This window comes from Penicillium arizonense (assembly GCF_001773325.1).
Source record: "Penicillium arizonense strain CBS 141311 chromosome Unknown PENARI_contig026, whole genome shotgun sequence".
Lineage (NCBI taxonomy): Eukaryota > Fungi > Ascomycota > Eurotiomycetes > Eurotiales > Aspergillaceae > Penicillium > Penicillium arizonense.
Window position 1 is genome coordinate 21,874 of NW_019173303.1, and position 15,050 is coordinate 36,923.

At 43.7% G+C, this 15,050-nt stretch overlaps 5 protein-coding genes across 5 annotated transcripts, besides 2 other annotated features; 2 read left to right on the forward strand and 3 right to left on the reverse strand.

Annotated features, from left to right (window-relative positions):
- Positions 1-5,108: 5,108 nt before the first annotated feature.
- Positions 5,109-5,144: a sequence feature (Short protein (PENARI_c026G01143, OGE48780.1) was converted to a misc_feature.).
- A 120-nt stretch (positions 5,145-5,264) lies between these two features.
- Positions 5,265-5,306: a sequence feature (Short protein (PENARI_c026G01143, OGE48780.1) was converted to a misc_feature.).
- A 192-nt stretch (positions 5,307-5,498) lies between these two features.
- Positions 5,499-6,706, reverse strand: PENARI_c026G04598 (S-methyl-5-thioribose-1-phosphate isomerase; the record flags this gene model as incomplete). Its single annotated transcript, XM_022635936.1, has 2 exons — positions 5,499-6,123; positions 6,183-6,706. The coding sequence occupies 2 exons, from the start codon at positions 6,704-6,706 to the stop codon at positions 5,499-5,501; spliced, it is 1,149 nt and encodes a 382-aa protein (XP_022484260.1).
- Positions 6,707-7,496: 790 nt separating this feature from the next.
- Positions 7,497-7,785, reverse strand: PENARI_c026G10182 (U4/U6-U5 snRNP complex subunit LSM6; the record flags this gene model as incomplete). Its single annotated transcript, XM_022636001.1, has 2 exons — positions 7,497-7,630; positions 7,680-7,785. The coding sequence occupies 2 exons, from the start codon at positions 7,783-7,785 to the stop codon at positions 7,497-7,499; spliced, it is 240 nt and encodes a 79-aa protein (XP_022484146.1).
- Positions 7,786-8,168: 383 nt separating this feature from the next.
- Positions 8,169-9,332, forward strand: PENARI_c026G06004 (small ubiquitin-related modifier domain-containing protein; the record flags this gene model as incomplete). The annotated part of the gene is made up of 1 exon (XM_022635952.1): positions 8,169-9,332. One exon carries the CDS (start codon positions 8,169-8,171, stop codon positions 9,330-9,332), a length of 1,164 nt encoding a protein of 387 aa, XP_022484140.1.
- Positions 9,333-9,574: 242 nt separating this feature from the next.
- On the forward strand, positions 9,575-10,058 carry PENARI_c026G11589 (RNA methylation protein TRM112; the record flags this gene model as incomplete). The annotated part of the gene is made up of 3 exons (XM_022636011.1): positions 9,575-9,760; positions 9,812-10,001; positions 10,054-10,058. 3 exons carry the CDS (start codon positions 9,575-9,577, stop codon positions 10,056-10,058), a joined length of 381 nt encoding a protein of 126 aa, XP_022484165.1.
- Positions 10,059-10,462: 404 nt separating this feature from the next.
- On the reverse strand, positions 10,463-14,115 carry set1 (histone methyltransferase SET1; the record flags this gene model as incomplete). The annotated part of the gene is made up of 2 exons (XM_022635935.1): positions 10,463-10,566; positions 10,617-14,115. 2 exons carry the CDS (start codon positions 14,113-14,115, stop codon positions 10,463-10,465), a joined length of 3,603 nt encoding a protein of 1,200 aa, XP_022484194.1.
- Between the last annotated feature and the right edge of the window lie 935 nt (positions 14,116-15,050).

The following is a 15,050-nucleotide window of genomic DNA, read 5'->3' on the forward strand; positions in this document are numbered from 1 at the left end:
AATTACGTTAGAAGAAAATATTGGCCTAGAAATTAAGGCAGGGGGTGTAATTACCGGTCCCCTATCTTAATAACCACGTTTTTATTTTATTTTATTATTTAGTAATAACTATTAATAAGGCTTTTTAACACTATAATTTTAACGAAATCTAAAACTTATATTATCACGGTATCGAAATTACGTTACTAGTAGCTAGAAATATAAATATCTCAATTACTAAGTTATAGAAATTCTTTAAACTTATCTTAGACACTAGACACCACCTAAGACGCGTTAACTTTTAAGGAAAGTCCCCTATACCTACTATTATTACAATATATATTGTAATTTATCGTATTTATTATAGTGTTCTAGGGTGGCTAGCTTGCTTAGGAAATATATTAACTAGTATTATATTTAAAGATTTTAATTACAAAGTTATTAGGCTTCTCTGTTTTTATAGGTATTTATAGCTTTACTAGGCTATTCTATTAATATATACTAGATATACTAGGAAGTACTTTCTATCTTAAGCCCTTTTCTAGTTTATATAGCTTAAATCTAAGGTCTTCTTAATATACTATTAAAATATAAGATAGAAGACTAGATATTTAGATTAACAACTAATAATATATTAAACAATAAGAGCTTTATTAACTGTAGCAAACTTTATTATGTAATATTAATATTATCTAAACTTCTTATCTTATTTATGTTATCTAGCTAATTCGTAATTAACTTATTAATTAAAGAAAGGTAGCTGTTTTAAATACTTTTACCAAGATAAAGTAAACTAAAAATAGTTAATACTAGCCTAGGCTAATACACGACGCTAGAACTAGGAAATCTAATATATCTTAAATGAGGCCCGATATCTCGCGAGTATATATCTATATATGCCCCTACTAGTATAAGATACTCCATAACCTCTAAAAAATCTAAAGATTATCCTAACATAAGACGTAAGGACTTAGTAAAATTTAATATTTCTTATACTTTATTAAGTAAAGCGACTTTATATAGTCTTTCCACCCTTTTATATAAAGTATAATTATAAAGAAATACTATTATATTCTAAGAAATACCGCTAAATCTACTATCTTCTATATATAATTAAGCTATTTTTAATTATAAAATAGGCTTTAAAAGTCTCGAGATATAACGATATATCTAGTATTTAATATTTATAATACTCTTAATTATATTGTAAAATTTAATAATCTCTAGTAGAAACGAGTTTTATTAAAAAATATATACTTAGATCTCTTAAAACCGGCTAATTAAAGCTAAATAGATACTACTTATAAATACATACCCGTTCAGATGTTCTTACCTACTCCACGTTTTCGGGTCCCCTCTTAAGATATATATATCACTTACATAGTATATAGCACCACTATTTTATGGTCTATACTAATATAATTAAATTTTAGGGTTGCTTAATAATAGCACTTTCGAAAATTCGCTTAACATTTTGTATAACACCCCTTAGCCTTTCCGTACTACCTTTAAACGTCTTCCTATACTCAATATCAGCGTATCGATATTTGCCTAATCTAATACCTAAGCTTCTACTAGGTATTTTTTTTAAATAATACAGTCTACCTCCGACCTTCCTATGCTAATAAGCTCCGGAAATAATGTAAAAAGGTTCACTTTTAACCAGCGCTATAATAGTTTAATTAGGTTTAAATCGGGTAAGTGCGCGGGCTAGTCTTCGACGTATAAGCTACTCTATAAGTTTTTAACCACTCTTACGTGTCCTTTACTAGGTAAATCCTCGCGGTATCTTAGTATAATACTAAATTAGGGGTATGCGTTAGTATTAGACCTTTAGCGTCGAAATATACGACTTCGTAGTATAACCCCTCTCTAAAGGCGGTCCTTCGTCCTGTTCTATAATTATTAATTCTATTCGACCTCCTAGCTAGACTCCGGCCTAAACTATTTATACATATCTTTTACGTGAGCCTAAGTATTTATAATATCGCGCTAAAGACCCTTAAGAGTCCGTAAGGAAGCACTATTATAATCTAAAGTTCGAGGTTCGCCACACTAAACACTCGTCCGAGAAGATCTACGATTAGAAGCTTTTACGCCGCTATTTTCGCGTAAATCTTAGCCGTTTCCTTATAAGAGACTGCTTAATTAGTATATTTATTTTTAAACGCCGTTTTCTAAGACCGAATTGCTTTAAAACTCGCTATACAGTAGACTAAGCTAGATAACTAGGTATTGTAGCACTAAACTATTTATAGGTCTAAAATGGGTGCCGGCGCGCTTAAATAGTGGTAAGTGATAGCTTAAGAGTTCTAGCTTCGAAGAACGGCCGGTTTTTTTCACGATTCTTAAGGGTGCTATCTTTATAATAGCGCTTAAGCGTATTATAGTTTGTCTTACGAGAATAGCTAAAATTATTAGATAATTTCACCTACGAGATAGCACATTCGTGAGTAGACAATACTAGCTAGTCTTTGTATAGTAGTAAGCCGCGCCGTTTTTCTATTTTTTACGCCTATTTTTATTGCAATTAGAGAAATAGAGGTGGAAGAAAAATAAAATGGTGAATTGGTTGCCGGGCCAAATTGTGTCAGGGCAGTGGGTAAGAACATATGACCCGTATCTGTATATAATATTTAAGGATATATTTATATGATTAGTACTATACTATCCCCTAATAATCGGTTCTAATTATTCCTTATTAGATAATTAGGATAAATTATAGCGGGATAAATATTAGAGCTCCTTCTAGAAAGCCCTAATTATCTATTAAGAGTATATCTTAAATACTCTAAGCGCTATAATCTCTTACTCTTTAGTAAGGCTAAGCTTAAGATTAAATAATACTAAATAATACTAACTAATATATTAAGTATATCTAAATTATAGGTAATATAGATTAGGAATAAAGTGTCTTAGTACCTTAATAGTAGTAAATTTAAATATAATTTACCTCTATCTAATACTAACTTCTTCTTAGATACTATTAATGTTATACCTTTTTTTATTTTTGGAAAGAGTATAGTACTATTCCTATAATCGCTACTCTCATATAGGATATTCTCTCAATTCTAGTAACTAGTATCGTATTCTGTAAGCGAGTGGTGCACCCCAAACGCCATACTAAATACGATATATTCTACACTGATATCTCAGCAATCACGTTTTTATTTTCTTTTATTCTTTGCCAATAGCGGTTGATAAGGCTTTTCAACCCTATGTATCAATTTTGACGAAATCTAAAACCTACATTGTTACGATATCGAAAATTACGTTACTATGAGCCAGAATCATATAAATCACATATATATTTTATTCTCTGTTACAAAAATTCTCTAAATTCCCTAAAGAGCCTAGATATCACCTAAAAAGCATTGTACTAGAAGGCAAAGTTCCTATAGACCACCGTTGTTGAGATACCATGTTGTAATTTATCCCATTTAGTATAGTGTTTGGGGTGCACCACTCGCTTACATGCACCACCACTCGCTTACAGAACACGTTATTGACGTAGAGCGACTTTTTAATACTACTTAAGATATATCTATTATCATCGCCGCGGTCGTATAAAGCTAAAATAATTAAGAGCTTATAATATTTATTTAGAATTTGATATCTAATCTTAAAGAGCGGGAAGTAAAAGGAGCTTAAAACTTTCTTCTCCTTAGATAGTATTAAAGATAGTAAAGAAAGAGAAAGATAAGGAGCCTAGTAGTATTAATATAGACCTAAATAGTAATATTAAGGAGCTACTTAATAGGTCTAATAATCTAGTAGAGATAGATAATAAGTAATAATAATAATAATAATAATAATAATAATAATAATAATAATAATAATAATAATAATAATAATAATAATAATAATAATAATAATAATAATAATGATAATAATAATAATAATTAATAATAATACCAATACTACCCCTACTACTAGAGTAGTACCTAGCCATAAGTACTAGGGAGAAGCGGAAAAGTAGGGAGGATAATATATATGACTTATTAGTAGACTTATAGTGTATATAATGATTAAATTAAATTATAATCTATTATATTAATATCTAAAGTCCAGTAAAGAAAATCAAAATTAGAGATAAAGGATATAATATTAATACTTAAATTTATAGCTCGAAATAAATTAGTTAAAGCTATAGAATCTTTGTATATTTGTAATGTCTGTTACCTAATTAGGTACCTAGCGGCATAGGTCACCTAGTCAATTTATCTTAGGTCCGAGGTAGGTCGTAGAGAAATATAGTATCGCCGCGGTAGTGTTTCTTCTCGTACGATCAAAGAGTACCTACGCTGCTTAATAGTATTGACTAGTATACTATTTTTCAATAAGATAACGCGCCGGTACATAACTATATATATCGGGACGCTCTTAATAAGCTTAGATAAGAAATCATGGAATGGCTCCCTATTCGCCTGATTTAAATCCAATTAGGAACCCATAGGCGCTACTAAAAGCCGAAATATTGAAGCGTCACCCTAAGCTTATGCACCTACCAAATTCTCCATCTACGCTAGTGTTGCTACTTAAAGCTACGTAGGAAGCATAGGATACCCTAGATATTGAGATCTTTAAGCATGTAGCAGAGACCATGCAACATAGGGTGGCTGATGTTATTAAATATTGTAGCGGTGGAACCCGTGACAGTAGTGTATTAATGGCCTGAGGTGTCACAAATGCCTTAGGAAGCATGGATGCAGTCTTTTCTTAGAGGGAGCATCATCTTACCATCATCAATATGAGTACAATTTTTCCACCAGATCCCTCCCTTCATTCATGATATAGCTTCAATACTAGTGCGATAGCTTCCTCAGAGACTGCTCTCTACGCCTGGGCAGGGCATGGGAGTGGTTGGTTGTGCTGTCTCTCATTGAAATCGAACCGTCTGCTATGCCAGACTGCCATCGTGCCATCCCGATTTATAATATGAGGGCTGATATACTAGCTATTGAAATTGGAAATTGAAGTTCCGAGGTTTCTGCCAGGCAGTATTAAAAAGTGGGTCCTAGTCCGAAGTATTGGAGGTCAAATACTTACGAAACACCACTGTATCTCCACAATCGCTTCAAGTTTCACATCCTACGCACCCACCACTCCGTACTATCAAGTAACCAACCATGTCGGGACCAAATACAGACCTCGATATTTCACAGGTGAGATCGCTTAAATATGTCCCATCCCTTGAAGCTTGGTGACAACTTTCTCCTGCCTCACCGTGTTCTCAACTAGGACCTACGCCCAAGCACTACACATATCGCTAACCTACAATATAGGCGCTCGCTGATCTCGCCAAGTATGTTAATCTGCCTGGTTGATATTGGTTTTATTGTTTACCATCTTATATCTTGTAGGGGTGAAATGACTGCGTCTGCATTGGAAAATAACCTCAGCGCAATTGAAGGCAAGGTGGATGAGCTCCTGGCAGTTTTCGAGAGACAGAGTGCTGCCCTTGGAACTACCGCGGAAACTCGGCATATCGAGAACAACATTTCAGGCACTGGCCAGGATCAAATGGAGCAATCAAATAGTCCACCCAAATGATACTGACCATCGGGATGTTTCTCTACAACACCGACCTCCGTGATAATGCCATCGATCAGACTCGACGGAGTAATGTCAAATGCAGGGTTCCAGACGTTGATACCCGGCGCAGCAATTTGTATAGTCTCGATCGCAGTCTGGTCAGTTGCGCCAGCTCCCCCACGGGGACCTTTGATGCTTGTCACCTCGGAAGCTGGACGCTGCTCAATGATGATATCCTGTCCTGATCCCGTGGCCAAGTCAATGGTTGTGCGTGGTGCTGCAACCAGAAACTTGACACCGTGATGCCTTGCCAAGACAGCCAGGGCATATGTACCTATTTTGTTGGCAGTATCCCCATTGGCTGCTACCCTGTCAGCTCCTACCACAATCGCATTAACACCCAAGCGGGTATCAGCAAGCAACGCGGCCGCCATGGAATCCGTGATGAGCGTAGCTGGGATATTGTCATGGACCAGTTCGAACGCCGTCAGGCGAGATCCTTGGTTGTAGGGCCTGGTTTCTGTGCAATAGGCATGGCGTAGGATATTCTTCGAAGCCAGCGAGCGAACCACACCGAGGGCTGTGCCATACCCAGAAGTGGCGAGAGATCTGACATGATTCAGCGTTAGCCTCAGTATACCGCAGATCAAATATTAGATTGGCCCTACCCCGTGTTGCAGTGAGTCAGAACTGCAAGTCCTGAATCGCCCGGCTTAATGGCGTTGGCAGCAATCCATTCTGCACCGTTGTGCCCAATCCTTTGGTTATCCTCCAGATCCTTTCCCAACATATCCTCCGCCGCCTGGATGAACGCTGCCGCAACGTCATGACCATGAGAACCTGCCACCTTGGCGCAATTTGTCACCACGATCTCCAGCTTGCCAGCAGCGTCGCTGAGATTGACAGCAGTCGGCCGACTCGTCACCAGATAAGCAAGTTTGTCACGGATAAAGTGGCATACATCCTCCGGCAGCTTGGAAAGCTGGTCGGTCTTAATAACAGAGGTCAACTCCGAGGCGAGTGCAAGCATTGCCACTATGGCAATAGCCGGTGCCCCGCGGACTTTCATATCTTTGATAGCGTGCCATCCATCTTCGGCAGTCTGGATGGGGATATACTTTTGAACAAATGGGAGCTGCAATTGGTCCAGAATTTCAAGGTCACCCTTGTTGTACTTGATTGCTTGTAACATTTTGGCGGTCAAAAGCTTTGGGGGGTGCACAGCTGGACAGGTAGAAGACAAAAAAAAATAGAGTTGAGAGGCTTACTTAACCCACCCCGCCCCTCTATATTTATACTCATACACAACGGTGCGCTGTTGTTTTAAGTGCAGAGAAAATAATTCCTTTTTGATACATATCTGATTCTCGACTTTAATCTCTTTGACCTCACCGTGATGCATCCACAGCATAGGCGTTAGATCAATGTGGAACACCTGAGAGAGACCAATACACAGCGGAATGATAAATTCATTCTGATAGCTCAATCTTGGGTCCTGCAGTCCATTATAACCCAAAATCCATGCTTATTCTCCCTAGGGCCAGGGCTAGCAAGTAAAAGAGCATGATATTCCCATGTCCAAGGGTGTCGTGCATACAGTGGGGTATCTGCCCAGGTGTCTGTTGGGATGATATCGAATCCCAAGATGACATAGGTCAAGATATGAGCCGCACATCATGAAAGACAAGGTCGGCACATGCGTGTTGCCAAAAAAAAAAAAGAAATAGAGGAGGGAAAAAAATGGAATTAGCCCTGGCCTTTTTGGTCGTGATTCCAAAGCACACCCGAACTTGTATTTTTGGTCTTTCAAAGCCAGCAAACCAGTAATCAGGATATCCCTTGATTTAACGCAGAACGTCCATAAGAATCACCCGTGACACATAATGCGTGTGCTTAGACCGAAAGCGCCGAGAATCAAATTGGAACTAGATCAACTCGAAGAGATGTAGAGTACTAGAGTACCGTAAGCCTTTGGTCGCACCTTAGGAGAAAATTGACAAACCATTGTTTCCGCGCACGAACGCATCGCCGTAGTTTCGTCGTAGGTGTCCATTCACGTATTCCTCCGTTTTTTCGAGAGCGATATTCATATAGCCGTCGACCGACTGGAGTTCACCTGCATATAGATTAGTGTATGAAGTCAAGAACCGCCAACATCATTATACCTTTGTACACCACCCCGGAGTTAAGCTTGACAATCACAGGCGCGCCAATAATCTCGCTGAGAAAGGCGGAGGGGTCTTTCCCTTCGGACGATGGGCCGTTCTCCATGATTGGCACTGTTCAACCACTTGCTTGGAATAAAGACTGCAAAGATATTTGATGTTAGCCAAATCGAAAATAAGAGATCCAATCAAGACTTACCAAGCTGTGATGTTTTTGGCAAGTGATGTGGAGGATCGGAAGTAAGATAAGACACCTGGAAGGCGGTGAGGCGATCAAGCATGTCAGCGGGGATGGTGTACAGTTCCCGAGGTCACACCTCCAAGAGCTTTTCTTATGTGATTCATGCTCAACACTGAGTTTGTTGGGTTTCTCGGAAGGCTAATTTCTTGCTGTTACTAACCGTCACAGCCATCAGGCTAATTTGATTCATCTGGCTATCCCATATCTGACTGAACTAAAACCCTCATTCTACATACTCTCAGATCACGATGCGCCCCCTTTTTAAGAAGCCCTCATGGGCAACGAAGGAAACCGAAGGAAATGGCGTGGAATTCTACCGTCGCTCAGAGCAAACATATTATGATATTGTTGCTGCGACACGAGAAGCCCACCGAAAGCCGAAAACACCGGAACTCTCACCTGTTGACGATGAGTTTGCTGACGATACCGGACGAAGCAAGCGGCGCCGGCTCTCTCAAGAATCGAGAGAAGAAAGCATGGATGCTGGTTCGACTATAGCCATGTCCCCCGGAACTGATGGCGAGAAAAGCGTGCCAACGGAAGCGCAGCAGCTTAAATATTCTCCGTCGAACCACAACAACTATGGAGGAGCACTGGAAAAGGAACCATCCAATGGAGAAAACGCGCGTTTTCGCCCAGACAGAGAGTGTGAAACCGTCTCATCGCCACTAGTCAATGGCCGCGATATCACCCCGACTTCAGAAACCCGCTCGTGTGAGTCCTCCAAGAAAGTCAATTATCCGGGAGAAAACGCTACCCAGTCTGTCCAACCATCGAACCCGCTGGATGATCCGGTCGTCCAGATCTTGATCTCATCCGAAATCGCCAACACCAAGCCATTACTGGTCCACCGAAAAATGTCTCAGGGGTTGAGAGAAGTGCGTTTGGCATGGTGCAATCGCCAAAACTTCGATCCGGAAATTCAATCATCGATCTATCTGACCTGGAAGGGCCGCCGCGTATTCGACGTGACGACCTGTAGGAGCCTAGGAATACACGCTGGAAGAAACCATTTGTCCTCAAGCATGGACGAAGACTTTATTCCGGGCTACCCAGAGCTGCGCATACATATGGAGGCGATTGTCGATCGGCCTCTACCGGTCGACCGCCCAAGCCCTTCGCCCGACCACGGCAAGATCCCTTCTACGTCACAAACACCAGAGAATGACAAGGATGTACCGATGAAACTTGTTTTGAGAAGCCCCGGACTGGATGATTTCAAAATCAAAGCAAGGGCAAAAACCCCGATTTCGCGACTCATCTCTGCTTTTCGAAACAAACAGAATATCTCCATGGACCAAACGATCTCCCTCCAATTTGATGGAGACAAATTGAAACCCGATGATTGCCTTGGCGATTATGACATCGATGATTTAGATTTGGTGGATGTCCAGATCACAAAAAGCGCATAATTACCCTGCAAGGAACAGAAATCAAACCACACCCCAGCACATCAAGCATTGCATATTCAGTCAAGTCGTACTCTGTAGCTCTGTAGGATATCCATATCGTTATCGATCACATGATATCCGATAAGCCGTGGGGCCTCATCCATTTTTTTGGCGTTTCTCTAGACTCGCCCTCTCTAGTTTTCAGACACCTTTTTAAATTTGCGAAATATCGGCAATTCCCTTCAGGCCCCCAAGCAAATACCATGAAAGTAATCACTGCCAATTTCGTGACATGCGCCGTCAAGGAGTGCAAGACATCACCAGCATCCTATCCATTACATTTCCACGATGCAGAGCTGGAGCAACAGGAACAGGAATTCCAGCCAGAGTTCATTCGCAATATTGTTCCTCGGATTGACTGGGATGCCTTGCGGACCACCGCCAATGAGGTAGCCAGGCCTCCGTAATCTCAACGTACACAGGCTGACCTTGCAATTTAGTTGGGATTCCCGAGTCTCCCAGAGTCGAAACCAGAGGGCGAGGCACTCGACGATGAACAGACACTGAAAGATCTGCATAGACTGTTACTCGAAACGCAAGTCTCAGAAGGGAAATTAGTCTGTGGGAACTGCGGTCATGAATATATGATCAAGGAAGGGATCGCAAACTTCCTTCTCCCGAGCCATCTAGGTGAGAAGGTTCAATAGGTTGGGGATGTGAACAGCTTACTAATGTTCTTTAGTCTAAACAACGCATGCGACTATCATTAAAAAGTTACCCCGAACATATCGATACCCCCAAGCTGGGAGCCAGCTGCTTGGAAGCAATCTCCTTCCTCTTTCCAGGGACCATGCGCAGTGCTATCAAGGGCGAGGGACACCCGTGTTGAGTTTAGAATGACGTGCACACTGAACTATTCCTTGCTTTTCTACTGTAGAGAACTCTATGTATGCATAAGGAAAAGCTGCAAAAATCTTTTAGAATTGGTATATTGTACAAGAGAGCTGTAGCTCATGAAATCACGATTGCCCATTGATGCAGACCTCAATGCTCCCCACCTTTTAAAAAAACGAAACGCCAGTCCATTTCAACGCCACCCGGTAGATAGGATTCAAGAACCCCAAAGACTTTGCTAGATGGTGACAGAGTGCCTAGTTCAAGAATCCCTTGCAGCCTGTTGAACCACAGAGACAGGGAATGCGGTCATCGCTGTCCCATTCTCTTTCGAATTTGTAATCATAGGTGAGCTCCTCATCTGTTGTATATCAGCAATTGCACCTGCTCGCGTTTAGTTGTTCAACTGACCTCTTTCGATGTCCCTGAGCGCATATATCACAATTCGTTTACTGCCGTCTACTTTGATGATTTTCGCAGTGCAGTTGGGTGTACAGCTGTGGTTGATGAAACGTGCAATTCCTCCTCTTTTGGTGGCATCAATCACGGTGTTCTCATCAATTCGGAAGAGGTAGCTGCTGCCAATACCGCTCTTCAAGTACCGCCTTTCTCTCATATCGGCGACTTGTTGACGTACTTTTTCGCCGACGTACTCGATGATCATGTCGTTAGCTGTGATATTCTCTTCGGCATACAAGCCCCAATTGTGAATCGCAGAGCGAGCGAAACGGACGGGCTTCTTGCGTTTTTTGAGCTGGTTGAAACGAAGAACATCTCCTTCGCCACTTGAAGTGGGAAGAGCTTGCTTTTGCGCATTGATGTCTGCAATGAGTCGACGATTATTGACTCGTGTCGACCGTGACGTCGATTTGGATATGGTTTTGGCGGCAGCGATTCTGGCAGCTTCTGCTGCCGCTGCCTGGGGATCTGCTTTGGCGTTGGCTTCGCGCTCTTCTCGAGCCTTTTGGACTTTGATACGGTGAGGCAGGTATTTGGACTTTTCTGCCTCAAGAATCCTCTTTCGCCCTTCGGTCCGAGCAGCCCCGGAAAGGTTTGGAACGTAATAGCCAGAAATACTAATGGCATCTTGTGTAGTCCCGGTTTCCAGGCCGTTGAGGGTCTTGATCTCCTTTTGTTTCCAACCCCACGCGGCGAGGTTTCCAATACTGGATTCCGATTGATCCAGTAGAATCTCCCGCAGGAACCGCAAATCTTCATCGTCCTTCACCAGATGCTGCCAGCCATCCAAATCGAGAACGATATTTTCATCGTCTTCAACTGTTGCACGGGGCTCATCCCTAGACACGCCCCATTCAATCTCTGTCTTTGGTTTGTTGATCGATTCCAATTTGTATGCTTCGCTGACAGACAGGTCATCGCGCTCGAAGTCCTTGCTCGGAATGTGTTCGATGATTTGACCTTCGGGTTCATTGGCGATGATTTTGCCGTCAACCGCCGTGAAATCGTCACCAACAGTGGCAGACGTCTCCGGATCGATGTCCGTATGTTTGTGCCCATGTTTATCTGAGTCAATTCCGAATAGCTCATCATCCTGTCGCTGCTTCTTGCGTGCGTCGTTTTCCCCAGTCAGCCGTTTTCTCTTGCGAGACCGAGGGGACAAGTCATCCAGATCATTGGGGAGACTATCAAGATCATTTTTGGCAACTGGTGCGACGTGGTCTTCGCTTCCTTGCAATGATCTCAAATCGTCCGACTGGTATTCGTTGTCTTGTTCAAACTCCGATGATGCAGAGCTTGCGCGGCTAGGTGGTCGACTGTCTCGTTCATCAACATCTCTAGCAACAGGAGTGCGCTGATCGTCATCCGAGTCCTCCTCATCATGTAATTGCTGTAAGCGATGATACAAGGGTCGGACTTCTTTCTTTCTTAATGGTTGTCTTCGTCGTTCGTCCAAGAAGGCAGCACCGACACGGTCAAGACCATGGGCTTTCCGAATCCGAGGAAGAGCAAGAACATTAAGACCTGATGATGACCGGAGAGGGTCTCGTCCGCCAGAATGTTCAGGTCGAGAGTCAGGGGTGCCAATAGCACTGTCAATCCGGAAAACGGACCGTTTGGTACCTTCGGGTTCCGGAATGCCCAGCTTCTCCCTTTTAGACGCATGCCTGCTCGGTTCCAGATAGTCATATAGAGCCGGGGCGGCTATGCGTGACTTGACGTCCTCGAGAAGCTTGTCCCTTAGATCGCGGATAATGATAGACAGCACTTCCCGACATGGGTCCAAGAAGATTGCTCGCTGCTTCTTCTCTTCCTCGATATCCAAATCGGCTTCCTTCCTTGCCCTTTCTTTTTCCGCCTTGTCTCGCCGATCAGCTCGCAGACGTTCGGGGCTCGGACTTCGCTCGTAGTTGGGATTCCCGTAAGGTTGGCTCTCCATGTTCATGATATATGTAAACAAGGGCTGCATGTGACACTGTCGGTGGCATCGCTCCGTTTCCTCTTCACCCCGCCGTGAGTTCTCAAAGATAATATAATAACCGGTTTTGTCACAACGAATGTGCTTGTAGCCAAAGAGTCTGAGCCTCTTTCTCAAGTGCGGAACCGTTGTGCTGAGAACTGGGACATAGCAATGGGCAATGAAGATATATGGATCGCGCTTTATCTGGCTCAATATGGCAGTCTCCTCAACTAGGGACTGTACGACGGGAGATCGAACACCGGCCCTGGGTCCTTCTGGAATGACGATCCCGGGGCGCATCGAGGACCGGCCTGAAGGGCCCTTGGGTGCGGTGGGTGGCGGCTCGCTTTTCTTCATCTGAGTATCCTGTCTCGGTTCGCTGGCAGTCTGATTGTTGCTTTTAGAAGCCGACCTTTGAGATTCGACCGCCTTGGCAGCCATTCTGTCCGAGATTTTGCCATCACGATCCAGTTCAACCCTGATCCTGCGTGTTCCAATTCGTTGTTCCTTTTTGCATTCGAGATATGCACGCCTTGCGGCGTTGGATGCGGAAACGGGGCCACCTCCCCGGGATGAGGCGCTATCCTTGTACTTGATGGAGCAGATCCCGAGAAACCGGCCAGTGATCGGATCTGTGCGATTTTTGATCTCGGCGACGTCTCCAAAGCTCGAGAAAAGCGCACTGATCGGAGCAATTGGGGTCAAAGGGTCGAATCCGGTGGCCACCACCTGGACCGGAGGCCCTGGGCCTATGCTCGCCGCATCGTGTGACCATGGCTTTAAAGTGTAAGGCGCAGGTCGGTACTTTGTCTTTTGCTTGCAGCTGGATCCACGGGTATAGTTGGCGATTGTGAGGCGCGGGTCGGGAGGACAATCGCCTGGCGCGTAGACGATATCGACGTATTCGGCCTTTTTGCGTTTCTCTTTGGAGGATGTTCGCTTATCCAGATCGGGATCGTACACGGCCTTGCAACCTCGCACGCGATGTTCATGCCGTGTCTGTGACTTGGGGGTGGGAGGAGTGTGGATGGGAGTGATGGAAGGTTTGAAGTATTCAGGATTTGGCCGTGAAGAAGTGCCTGTGAAAGTTTTATCTGCCACCTTGGACTGCGATGGACTAGTTACTTTGCAGGGAGGTGATGACTCGGTGTTGGTGAGCGGCGTCAAGGTGTCGATTTGTGGTGGGAGCGAATTCGTCATAGGCGCCGCAGGTAGCTCAGCCCCATCCGACCCATTCACATTAGCGGAAATGATCAATCCAACTCCGTTGAGGGATGAAGGATTTCGAGCTCCCCTCTTATCTTCCGAGGTCTCGACGGTCGCAGATGCGCTTGAGCCCGCGGGCCCCAGACAACCGGGGATCTCTTCGGAAACCTCTTCGCCCTCGACATGTTTGATTCGTCGTTCCTGCGAAGTTTTGAAGCGCTTCTGTTGAAGAACCGACGGGGCGGTTGGGAAGAAGTCTGCAAAGCCGGCGGAGGCGCGTGACATGATGAGAGGTTGGCTATACGCCAGAAACCGTGGCGCAGTCAAAAGGCAGCATCCTTGACAGTGGTGTACTGGCTAGTGCGAATACATGCGACCGAGAAAGTCCCGGCGCAGCAGAATGGGCGAAAATGGTGAGGAAGGGATTATAAAGGAGTAGAGTTCGGAGATGAACTGGGGTGCAAACCAAACGTTTAGAAGAAGTGAAAACAAGCTAGAAAGCAAAATGGCGAGAAGAGAAAGAATAGAGAGATTGGAAACCGTAAACTGCAATCGCAAGTTGAGGTTTGCGGAGAGCCTGACGCGATTCAAGAGTTTGCAGGAGGCTAAGACGCGATCGAGCGGAAGAAAGTGGAATGGTGGGGACGGCGGGACTTGAGAGCAACTTCACCAAGGGATAGCCAGAGGCGAGAGATTGCAAGATTTGAAGGACTTGGAGCTCCGTGTAAAGCCTAATAGCGAAAGATGCCAGAGATACCACAGACGCCAGAGATGAAGTTCCGTGCTTCAGCGGTTTTTTTTTACCTATACGAGAGTGACCTCACCGTGACCTGATCAACCACCGTATCGACGCCTGTTGAACAAGTACCACAGAAGTACTCCCATAATATATGATCAGAGACAGATATACAAGGAATAATGGATCTAGCCAGATCTCCGAAATTAAAATGGGCAGAATATTCCGCATATGCATTGGAACCATAGGGAAATGTCCAGTACAAGGATTTTGGCCTCAGGCTGCCAGACCGCCAGGCTGCCAGGCTCCAAGGCTCCAAGGCTGCAAGGCTGCAGACGGTGGAGTTTTTCACCAATAAATAGACTATGTTCCCCTGAGTGTCGGCAAAAATAGCAACTGCAGCGTGGAACGACTACCGAACCCTTCCAAGGTTCCCGACCCAAGGAATGTACCGTATATAATTTTAGATCCCTAGGCCAAAAAC